The following is a 12,433-nucleotide window of genomic DNA, read 5'->3' as shown; positions in this document are numbered from 1 at the left end:
CTGCTGGGGATACATGGGGGGTTCAAACCCAGAAACAGGTCCTGCCCTGCTGGGGCTCACGGTCTAGAGGGGGATACAGATACTAACACGAACCCAGGTCTAAGTATAGCCCTGACACTTCCACAGAAGGGGCACAGGCTGGCGTGAGAGCAGACAGACACCTAACTCAATAAAGAGAAGTCAGGGCAGGGTGCCCTAGGAAGGCATGCTGGGCTAAGAACACAGCAGTGACAGCTTTGCTGTCATACTGAAGGGACAATCTGTCTTTATTAGTATCTGGAGGGCAAGGGACAAAAAACTGTAAAATTCAACTCTAAAACACTAGCAATAAATAAGCACAATCAACTAACATTTGTGCCTAGACCCACCCAGTCTTGCCATCTCAAAGATGACCCTCTTCTATGGGCTCAAACCTGTCACCCTGGATCACCCATGCCACTGCTTTTCTCACTGGAAGTCCTCTCTGGTGACCCTGCTGTTCAGTTACTGCTGCTCGTGGCTCTGCTCCCCTCTAAAGCAAGCCAGAGAGCTGCCTACCATTGCTAAGAGATCCCTTCTCTCACCATCTTCTCTCCTCAATTTTTATTTTGAAAACTTTGAACCAACAGAAAAGTTGGAAGGAGCCATTGAACAGCCACATGCTCTTCCTTCAACGAGACGCAGCACAGAGTTCATGAGCATGCTCTCACACGTGTGCTGAGCCGACCTCACCTCACCTCACCTCACCTCACCACACCACACCACACCACACCACACCACAGCACAGCCCACACAAGCACCACACCTGCTCCCAGGAGACCCACACACTGCACACCCAGGCCACGTGAGAGCAAGTGTCCTTCAGGGCAGGCCACACTGAGCCCCTGAGCAGATGCCTCCCGAGAGCACCTCCCAGCCTTGCCTTCACATTTCTAACTGCCCAGCAATGTCCTTTCTGGCGACTGGGACCCAGGGACCACAACATCACCTGCATCTTAAAAGGGCTCTGGCTTGTCCTGCCTGTTCCTTTCCACCTAATGTGGCAATGGGTCTCAGGAGCCCTAGTGGAAAGGGTGCCTGCTCACCATCAGCTAGGTTCAGGCTGCCATCTCTTCTGAACGAACTACAGTGTGCTTCCTGCCCCATCTGCTGACCACCAATGGGGAGAAGCAGGGCTGGACGGGCTGTGGACACCTCACTTTCTTCCTGCCTCCCCCAAACCCACGCCACCTCACCCACAGCTAACCCAGGCTCTGCCCCTCCATCTCGCCCAGTACGCCTCAATCCTGGGTGTTCCTACTGGGTTCTCCTGAGAACCTGTTAAAAGGCTCTTGGGGCCCTGGTAATTGGGCCTGGTGGAGAGAGGTGTCTGAGGACTGCACTGTCGTGTCGTTGAGGACACCCTCCTGCTCAGCGGGCCCAGGGATCGGCAACACTGCACTGTCAGAAGTCTGGTGGAAACAGATTCCCGGGCCTTGGCCAGATACTGCCTCTGATTCTTGCTCTATTCATTCCCTACCCGAAGCGCACACATGTTTAAGAAGCACAAAACCCAGCAACCCTGGCTTCCTGTCTGCTGGCTCTTAGTGTTCAGTTACTGCGGCAGGTCTAAGACATCCTTCGAACATTTCAGATGCTGTCATGGGTCTGTCTCCCCCACTGAGTGATGAGCACGTGGGTGGGAAGCTGCGTCTCTTTTTCCTTTGCAGACCCCACGACACAGAACAGAGGGGCCATCAAGCCTCTCAACAGGGAGGCCAAGCTGGAGGGCCTGGATGGCAGCCCGGGGCCTCCGAGCCAGGCAGAGGACCACACTTGCACTCTTCCTACGTCTTACAGAGACTGTGCTGAGGACTCAGCAGGGCTCACAGCTTTATGTCCAAGCACGTTCAGATGTGTGAGGGAGGAAGCACCTGAACACTGAGGCTTAAAGCTAAATACTTTTTGCAAAAAGAGGCCACCCACAATCAGAAACTTAGTTTTTTTGAATGATAAAAAAAAAAATAATAAGATACTTCCAAATAGCTTTGAAATTTGCTAAATAATTACTTCATTATCTAAGAATAAGCAGAACCACATTTCACTCATAATGAAGTTAAGACATTGCAACATGCCTGGTTATGGAACCAATTCGAGTGACAGGATCTAGCAGGAGGGACACTGCCTGGCAAGAGCAACCCCGCAGATGGAACAGTGTTGGAGAGCTTGTCAAAGAAAACCATGGGCTGGGGCTGGGGCTCAGTGGCAGAGCACTTGCCTAGCATGTGTTGGGCACTGGGTCTAATCCTCAGCACCACATAAAAATAAACACACAAACAAAATAAAGGCATGCTATTCATCTACAAGTACAAAAATTTAAAAGAAGAAGAAAATCATACTGAAAAAGCAGTTGCTACTCTGAACACCTGTGGTCAGCACATCCCCACAACACAGAGCCTGCAAGGAAAGACCAGCCTGCGGCCAAAAGCCCTCAGAGCCTCACAGAGCATGGACATGAAAGGGCCTCTGCCACAGCTGCAGCCAAGCCTCCGGCGGTGCAGCACCCACTAGCATCAGGCCACACCCTAAGCTCAGGGACATGCACCTACTTGGGTGTCTGCTGCACTTCTGCCCACCAGCGGTGGTCTGTGTGATTGACAAGCAACAGGATCTGACACCAGAGCAACACCAGGGCTGGGTGCGTGGGCACCATGGAGCGCACACGCCCGTTCAGGCCCTCCAGGCTGTAGAAACTGCCCTCACAGCCGTCACTGGTGAAGAGTCTTGTGGCAGCAGCTGTGATTCGCCGGAACATTCCTAGAACCAAACATAATACAACTGATTACAGAGAAACATCTTTGATGTTCATCATAGTCCAACACCAGGTAGCTATGTGAAGACTTTGCATAAAAAAGATAGACACACAACCCTTTCCTTGACACTTGACACTTGGAGAACTGTCACTTTTCTAAGCAGAAATAGATACTGTGCTCATTTACTGGGCTGGTCCCCAAATGTCCATACTTCCCCACTGCCTGCCCCCACGGGGGCACCACCAGGTTCTTCAGCAGCTCAAGGCAGGTGCTACAAGGTCTGGACGCAACTGTGCAGAAGGAGGTGCCAATGGTACCTCAGCTCCTTGAACTCAAGTCATTTGGGGGTCTCCACACACTAAGCCCCTGACATATGGGTGGGGACCCACTCCTGCTCACTGGCTTACTGAGAAATTAAGAAACAAACACCACAAGAGGCCAGGCAGGGCAACATGACAAGCTCTGAGAGAGAGCAGATGGGCCCCCCAGTACTCCCAGGCTCCCGTGTGCTCCTCACAGGCCACCCATGGCTGGGAGCCAGGCAGTAGCCTCCGTGCTGACCCCAGAATACCCAGGGACTGAGCATGCCAAGTCACCAGTCCCACGCCCTCCACACTGCACACAAGCACAGACCTGGGGAGGCCTGGCAGGAAGCACTAGCCTCACGACCCCTCCTTTGGCTGAACACTGGAGTCAGCTCACCTTGCACGGCCTCACAGGGGCCAGCCCTTCCCAAGGATGGACACACACGCAGGGCAAAGCACAGCGGGGAGAGGATGTGAGGTGACATCAGAAAACAAAAAGGAGAGAGGTCAGGGTTTCGCTCTCCCCCATGGCTGGGTCTCCGGCATCACGGATGGAATCAGAATCTTATTTTCAATTCCAACACATCACAAATGTGAAAAGGCCCTGAAACAGGCAAAGACTAGAGCCTTCTGTTACTTCATGACCCACCAAAACCACAGCTGAGACAAAGCAGCAGTACCAGGGAGGCCCAGTGCTCGCCTGGTCACAGCCCCTCAAGGAGTCCAGACTTCTCCGCACAGCTTCTCAATCAGCACTGCCCACTCCGTTGTGCCTAGGCCTGGCCCCTCCTTCCCTGTGGCCCTCCATCACTGCATGGGACACAAGAGACAAGAAGCACGGGCCCAGGGCACAGAGCATAGAACAAAGGCCAAGAGTGGATGACAGCAGGTTAGAGCTCTGCTCAGAGACTGGGCATCAGTGCAGGCTCCACCACTCTCTCCTTGGGTGGACTGGGGCCTTGGCCTCCTCACATGACAGAGGGACTGGAGAGCAAAACCTGAGCTCAGGGCTTGGCCTGGAGCCTGCAGGGGCTGCAGGGCTGTTGCTGCTGCCCATACTGCTGAGCACGGTCAAAAGAGCTCAGATGAAGAGGAGAGGGACTGTACAGGGGCAGGGTCCCCACACCACAAAGGAAGGTGGTGAGACGGGGCTCACAAGGCAGGGGAAGGAGCTGCCGCTAAAGCTGGGGTTCTGGACGATCCTCCTGTTAAATGTGGAGCTAGTGAACAGGGAGAAGAGGCCTTGGAGAAGGTAGCTATGCTAGTGTTGTGTTCAAGGCTAAGCAGGTCAAGCCCCACGTCTGCAAGGGGGATGGAAAAGAGAATGAGACAGGCGGGTGACTGGACCACACGGTCAGGGACAGAATCACCCATGCATGCAATAACCTGTCACACATCAAGGGACAGAGGCAGGAAGCAGAGAAGGGAGAACAAGGCAACATGAGCGACTGAGAGAGAAGACGAGAGAGGAAGCTGATGATGGGAAGCCTTAGAAGGAAGAGGGGGCTCCACAGTCCCTGAGGACTCAGAAAGGGACACCGCTTTTCTGCTTAAGAGGGCAAGAGAGCCAGGCATGATGGCACATGCTTATAATCCCAATAGTTCAGGAGGCCGAGGAAGAAGGATCACAAATTTGAGGTCAGCTTCAGCAAATTAGTGAAGCCCTAAGCAACTTACTGAGACCCTGTCTCAAAATAAAAAGGGCTGGGGATGTTGCTCAGCAGAACAGCAACCCAGGGTTTCATCCTCAGTACCAACTCACTCTCTCTCTCAGAAACTAAAAATAAAAAAGAGGGCAAGGGACACACCTGTGAACAGGAACCAAGAGGGAAACAACTGTGCAGAACAGTCAGAACAAACTTCTGAGACCTTTTTCCCCCTCCTTTTTTTGGAAGTTGTACAGTAAAAATAGGGGGAGACCAGCAATTGAGAAAACAATGGCAAGAAGGTCCCCTTGTTCGTAGTGTGTGGACCTGGGCTGTCTGAGCCAGCAGGAGAGGAGGCAGAGAGCCCACCTTCCTGGGTTTGCTGCAACGAGTGCATAATGGCCACCTAATGAGCACGTAAAGAAAAACTCAAGACAGAACAGAGGGTGTGAGGATGGGGAAGCAGACACACGAGGACGAGGAAGAAGGCAGGAGAACAGGGAGAGGGCAGCGGCTTGAGGCAAAGAAGAGGAAGACTGGACACTCACTCGCCAGGAGGATCTCTTTCCTTTCTGCAAAAAGTGGGCTGACTTTGCTGGGAAGTAAGGTCTGAAGAATACACAGGATGTGCCAGGAGGACAGACTCCTGGAAAGCTCCACCTGAAGTGCCCACTGACTGTTGTGACACTGCCCTGTCCCCTCCCCTCCCCAGGGTTTCCCTGACTTCCTCACCAGCTGCTGGCCTGGGGCTGTGGCTCAGCGGTAGAGCACTCGACTCGCACGTGCGAGACCCTGGGTTCGATCCTCAGAGCCATATAAAAATAAATAAGTGAAATAAAGGTGTTGTGTCCAACTACAACTACAAAATAAATATTAAAAAAAAAGAAAAAGACAAAGAAACAAGCTGCTTCCACCTGGTAAATGCCCACCAGGCTGGGAAGCAGTTACCCAGGCAAGAAGACATTTTCCCAGTCTCCTTGTAGGGCATGGGGACATGACCAGCCACTGCCAGAGCAACAGAAGCAAAAGGGACACAGACACAGGTCACTTTTGGTCTACGGTGATAAGGCCCTCTCCACCTCCCATCAGGCAGAGTGCTGCAGCCCAGGAAGAGCAGAGCCACAGGCAACAGCCTGGGCGCCTGAATCCCCTCATGGAGGAAGAGCTATGTGCCCAGTACACACTCAGCCTTGGACTGTGTGAGCCACTGGATGGTGATGTGTACTCCACCACTGAGAACGGGCTTCCCAGAGGAGCCTCCCTTCCTGGTGTTGGGAGCAGTAGTGACCAGCTGTCTGAGACAGAGAAGAGGGCAGGGCCTGTGGACGGAGGAGCTGGTGCAGGGCAGGCAAGGAAACTGGGAGGGACCCAGGAGAAGAGAATAAGGCTAAGGGCACCGAGGCAGCACAGGACAGACAGCGGTTGGTGGCACTGCATAGTTTCCCTAGCCCTGTGCTGGGAGCTAATAGAAGACACTAGGAGCTTAATGGAGGCAGTAGTTGGAGATGATGCTGTCATCAAGGCAGGGGGACAAGGAGGTTTGCGGAGCTCAGGCAGAATCTTGGGTTTATACCCTGGCTCCTGCTTAGGACTCTGAGGCTGCTTCTTTAGCTATAATATGGTCACAATGGTATTGTCTCATCTAGCTGCAAGTGTGAGCTGCTGCGCTGACCATCACCAACCATGCAGCAGCCTGTCCTAACCCAAAGGACAATGAAGTCATTCTTGGGTTTTCATTCTTGGCTTTACAAAAGCCTGTTGGAACCTAAGTTCCCTCCTCATTAGTAGAAAGTGGAAATAATTCAGAGATGTCGTAAGGATCCTGTGTGATGAGGCGAGTAAATGGTACTACATTCACGAGAGAGCTCACTGCTCCTGGTACTACTGACACGGATCCCGGGCTACTAAACCGCACAGCCAGCCCACCAATTCCTGCCAAGAAGCAGAGCAAGTGGCCTGGGCAGGCTGGAGCATGGGCAGCAAGCTCGGGCCACACCCCCACAGAACATGCCACACTAGTGTTCCCTGAGGCACAGCCAGCCAGGCTTGAGGCAACCCAGGCACCCTGCCCTGTCATCCTGAGGCAGCCCCTCCTCCCCGTGGTCCCTCCAGGATCTGACAACCTCAACCTCCATGGGAAGCTGGAACTGCAGCCAGCAGAAAGGAAGTGGAAGTGGGGCAGACCTGAGTGGAAGTGCAGACTCAAGGGCTAATCAACAGCATCAGTAACTTTCTAAAACCTGACTAGCATGAATTTTATTCCAAACCGTGTAGCATAAGTTTGGACCAACAGCACTGACCACGTGCTACATGAACCCCTAGACCAGCACTCTCAAGTAGCAACCCGTTAGGTCCCTCTCGCCCTGTAGGAGTTCTGATTCTGTTCACACTTGAATAAACCCTACTCTCTCACTCATCCTTGTCTGTGGATTTCATTCTTTGAATCTGGGAAACAAAAACCCAGAAAGAAGAAACTGGCAGTGAGCTGCAGAAGTGTGCTGTAGCACTGGAGGGGTGGCCTGCCACTAAGAGCTGCAACACGCACTCAGTGGAGCGGGAAAGAGATAGCTTCCTCGGTGCAGAGCCCTGCCGCTTGAGCAGAACCCACCCACCAGCCGCAGTGGAGAAACTCAGTTTCACTATGAACTCTATCAACCCTCATCCTTGCCCGAGCATGGTAGAAAGCACCATTTTCTCTTTCTTCCAATTACCCCCACTTGGCCATAGAACAGAAATACTGGCTCTTTTGAAAGCAGCAGGGGAGAGCTCCCACCCACCTGCCCACCTCTGCCCAGAGGGAAGTGGGCATGCAGCACCCACATTCTGCCCCTTCTGCTCAGCAGGTCTCCAGTGCCCACTGCCCAGACTCAAACAGGAGGGAGGCATCAATTTCTGTTGCTCCTGACTGGATGAGTGTTTAGATGGCATATGGGGAAGGGACAGAGATATTGACTTAGAATTCATGTGGCAACGCTAGGAAGCTTTATGAGGCCACAGGCCAGACAGCTTTAATCCAACCACACAGACAACAGTCAAAACAGGTACAGTGTCCCTTAGCACCTGCAGGGATTGCTTCCAGGACTCCCCCCATTAACACCATGTTTATCAAAACCTGCAGACCCTTAAGATTCTAGTATAAAATGGTGTGGAATTTTCCTAATATCCTCCCACACATTTTAAACCATAATTTATGGAATAGTATAATAAGAAAAGTCTGTACATAGCACAGATGAAAATTTTTCTTCAAGTATTTTCCATGGCAGTTGGTTGAATCTGTGGGTACAGAACCGTGGACAAGCGGGCTGAATGAACCCCACCCCATGCCTTGGGTCCCACCTTCTGTTTCTAAATTGGTGTATCCTGAGGCTAAAGAGAAGAATATTGGTTACTCCCATTTTTTTTTAAACCAGAGAACAGTATCTTCCTTGGCTATTCTTATGATACTGGACTGAGTCTGAAATAAGTAAACAACTTTGGGATAAATCCCTCCTCCTCCAGCAAGAAGAATAGCAGAAAACTAGTGGTCAGAGCTACTCTTCAGACTAGTTCCTCTTTTAAGAAATAATGACTGAATCACTTGATTGGACAGGAAAGAGCTGGGGGAAGAAAGACGGAAGAGAATGGAAAAGACAGTTGAAGAAACTGGACATCACTTTCCTATGTTTATATGTGACCAGTGTAACATCATGTACAAACACAAAAATGGGAAGATATATGTAAGATATGTCAAAATACATTCTATTATCATGTATAACTAAAGAGAAAAAATGAAAATTAAAAAAAATAACAAAACCCTGAAATGACAAATTTAAGGGTATCAATTTTCAGTGAATGGGTGGAATACAGTGCCTTTTTAAAAGCAATGCACAACTATGAATCCCATTTTATATGCTAAGTGCTCCACGTTTTTATTAAAGTAAAAGATGATTTATTTTAGCCCCACTTCTCCGTCAACCAAATACAGCAAGTATGCCACCTGGTGGCTTTAAGAGAAATGCAATCATACTAACAAGGAGAGAGGAAACATTTATACACGCACGCACCTTATTTGAAAATGGTGCACCAATTAAGTAATATACAAAGAAACTCGAGCAAGGCCAGGCACTCTAACCAAGCCGGAGATCATCCCAGAGAGCATTTTCAGAACTCCTGTGCTGTCTAAGGGAGAGCTATTTAAATTTAAGTCAATTAAAATTAAATAAAACTTAAAAATACATGCCTCCAGCACATGAGCTGCATCTTGGGTGCCCAATAACACTAATGTAGTCATGACACATTCATTTTCGCCAGAGAGTTCTACTGGACAATACTGCAACATACAGTGAAACCCACCCTCTAAGGAATGCCATCTGACCCTTCACGTAGCCGGCTGGCTGGAGTACCCAGAGGTTCACTGTCATCTACACAAGTCACACAGGGCCAGTCACATGAATAATTCAGGGGCTAAAACCACAAGAGCAGAGACCATGCCTCTGCACATCAAAGAAGTCCACTGGAAGACAAAGTCCACACAGAAGCAGAGCTGTAGACACCACACAGACCACAGGTGAGACCACCAGATACAGGGCTCTGTCTGTGTGTGCCAGGCACTCAAGCCCGTAAGCTCCATTCCTTGCTCTGGTTTGGGCTGGAGTCTTACCCCTGAAACTGAAAGACTGCTGAATCCAGGAACCACACCATGCTCTTGTTGTGATTTGTAGACTTCAAACAACCTTGGACGTTACCTGTTAACTCTACCTTGATAACGAGGAAACTCAGCACCTGTGTACTGCCTCCTACCAATCCTGAGTTGTATTTTCAGATCTATTTGGATTCCTTTGTAGTCTATTTTCTGTTCTGTCAACTCTGGACATTATCACACAGCCCAATGATGCAAGATGAGACTATTATTTGCCCCTTCCACCCCCACCTCTTTTTCTACCACTCATTTCCCCAATTAGCTTGTTTAATTTTCTTCTTATATTTGTCAGAACTAATGGAGATGGGAAGTAGAATGGGAGCTTCTGGACGCTGCAGGACGACGGGAGCTACTTAATCAGAGTGGGGGGGTTCTGTTTCACAGAATGAGAAGAGTCACGGAGATGGATGGTGGAGATGGTTGTATAATATTGTGAAGGTATTTGATACCAGCTTTATGTACTTAGAAATGGTTTAAGAACAGTTTGTTAAAAATGGGGAAGTCACCTAAGGGTGCTCACTCTGTCCTTAAGTAATGAAGTCTTTAGTGTTTTACTCAAAATGTTGACTGCACAAATGAAAGTCATAACGACTTTACACTATGGCTATGGAATAAAGTTCCCAACAGAGCCAAGAAGTCCAGGGCTGCCACTTTCCATGAGCCCTGGCCACTGAGAGGAGAATCATATGTGGAATTTATGGTTTCCACCACGTCGATGCTGTGAAGCATGTTACATCCTGGATAGCTTCCTGTTTGCTCCTCCTCCTCTTTGTCCTTGTGCTGTGCCAGTCATCCAGCTTCCGACAACTCCATCTGAAGTAGGCTGGTGTCTTGCAACCCTCCCTGACTCCACTCTGGCCTGGATGTTCCTAGTTTGCTGCAAGGAGGGCACCCTGTGATTTACTCTCTTGGGTTCACTCTCATTTTTAATTCACAATCATTTGTAAAGGTGAAAACACCTTAAAACAGCAGGAGGCTCCTAGGTGACTTCCCCATTTTTAACAAAATGTTCTTAAACCATTTCTAAGTACATAAAACTGGTATTGAATACCTTCACAATATTATACAACCGTCTCCACCATCCATCTCCGTGACTCTTCTCATTCTGTGAAACCGAAGGCCCCCACTCTAATTACGCAGCTCTCATCGCCCTGCAGCGAGCGTCCAGAAGCTCCCATTCCACTTCCCATCTCTGAGTCTGGCTCCTCTGAATAGCTCATGTAACTGGAACCACACTAGTCCTTTTGAGTCTGGTTTAGTTTATCAGCACAATAGCCAGCCTACCAAAGGACAAGAGCTGCTTGCACACTTGAGCTCCTGTGAATGACAAACAACTATTACAAACATCAGCACACACACACACCTTCTAACCACTCTGCTTCCCATTCTCTGGGGCCACTACCCAAGGGTGAACACATAGTAACAGGTCTATTCTTACCACCAACAAAGCATTTTTCCAAGGCATCCACTGGGCAGCATGGTCCCTGTACCTCAGAGTACAGTGTGCAGGAGAGCACATAGTCAGACAGCACCAAGACTTCTGGGATTCACCTACCAGACTTGAAGATGTGGATCAGACACATCAGCAGCGTGCCTAATTCTTGACAATAGAAAGTGTGCTGCTGTTCACTCATTTCCACTTTGGTCTGTTTTGTGACGATGTCCTCTAAGAGAATACCAACCAGTTGTAACAGAAACCTTCAGAGAAAGGGAAAAGGAGGACAGTGAATCAGGTGACTATCCACGGAGCACTCAAGCCAAATACATGAAATAATACAATAATGCAGGTGAAGATGCAGGTACAGTACCCTGAACAAAGCGCATATGAAAAGTTTAATATCACTGCTGCAGATTAAGTCACTCTGCCTCTCCGCAGACCACCTTCCTCACTTATAAAATGGCAGTGATCATACCATTTTCAAAGGACTGTCAGGATAAAATGATGTATATTTTTAAAAACCTTTCTAAACTATCAAGTGCTACCAAATTAAAGCTCATAATCCATGTCAAGAATAAAATACATCATCTGTTTCATCACTTGCTTCAGTTTAACAGCAGGAGAGTTGCCTGTTGAAGCTGCGAATAAACGGGTGCTGCATAGGTTTCCAGGGGTGGCCTCCACAAGCAACCCTGAGTGTCTCGGCCTCTGGAGACACAGGAGGCAAGGAGGAGATATCTGCAGGGGCAACTGGACTTAGTGAGCACTCTTGAGTGAGGGAGGATGCGCGTCCACACATCAGTGCGAACAGCCACCGGAACTGTGCCCACTGCCCCAGAGGAGGGAAGGCAGGACCACACTGCAGGAACACAGTGGTGTGTTCCCACGCAGGGTGAGTCCCCATTCCCAAGAGCGAGAACTGCAGCACACAGTGAGACTAAACACAAGACCAACTTAGAGGAGTTTCCTTAGGTTATTAATTTTTCTGCAGACAATGCATCTCCTACTACCAAAGCTCCTCTGTGTGGCCACTGCTGCAGAGTTGCTAAAGAGCACAAAGACAACACGACAAAACCTTAAGAGATGTGCAAAGCAAGGGCCACACGGAGGCAAACTGGATTCCAAACACAGACACACTGCTGGATGGGGATCCAGCTCACAGAGCACAGGAAACTAGCAACTTTTCCAGACGTACTGATCATGAGGCAGCGGCACATGGCTTCCCAGAGGACAAGGGTCACGCACAGGTTCAGAAAGAGAGAATACCTTGAGAATGTTTCTTCTGGCAAATATTTCATTTGCTTCCCTTCACTGTGTTCCTCTGGTGTTGAAGTACTGTCCCCATCTCTTAATCTGTTAATCACTGGACAGGAGATTAGAAATGGAGAGAAGGAGAGCTCCTGAATACGAGAAAGAACAATATCTTCTGTTGACTGGGAAATCAGAACTCTCAGAATGGCCAGGATTCCAGATATCCAAAGTTGGACAGTGCTCACAGCCGCCTAAAAGAGAGGATAAATAAACTGTAGCTAGAGAAAGAAAGAGCAAAGAAAAGATTTCCCTGATTGCCCATTTCATGAAAGAAAATCACCCCG

General features: G+C 49.5%; 1 protein-coding gene across 2 annotated transcripts in view; it reads right to left on the bottom strand.

Moving 5' to 3' along the window:
- Positions 1 to 12,433, bottom strand: part of Htt (huntingtin) — a 133,959-nt gene that overhangs the window by 36,176 nt on the left and 85,350 nt on the right. For both annotated transcript variants that reach the window (XR_013425629.1, XM_005319002.5), the window contains exons 39-41: positions 12,105 to 12,340; positions 10,956 to 11,098; positions 2,568 to 2,775 (exon numbers count right to left, since the gene is read on the bottom strand). Coding sequence is in view for 1 of the 2 variants with exons in the window: in XM_005319002.5 (XP_005319059.2) it covers positions 2,568 to 2,775; positions 10,956 to 11,098; positions 12,105 to 12,340 (587 nt within the window). In the remaining variant the exon portion in view is untranslated. The remainder of the gene's footprint in view (positions 1 to 2,567; positions 2,776 to 10,955; positions 11,099 to 12,104; positions 12,341 to 12,433) is intronic.

The sequence above is a fragment of the Ictidomys tridecemlineatus genome, chromosome 9 (genome assembly GCF_052094955.1).
Source record: "Ictidomys tridecemlineatus isolate mIctTri1 chromosome 9, mIctTri1.hap1, whole genome shotgun sequence".
NCBI lineage: Eukaryota > Metazoa > Chordata > Mammalia > Rodentia > Sciuridae > Ictidomys > Ictidomys tridecemlineatus.
Note: the sequence above shows the minus strand (reverse complement) of the source record. Positions and strands in the feature narration are given on the sequence as shown.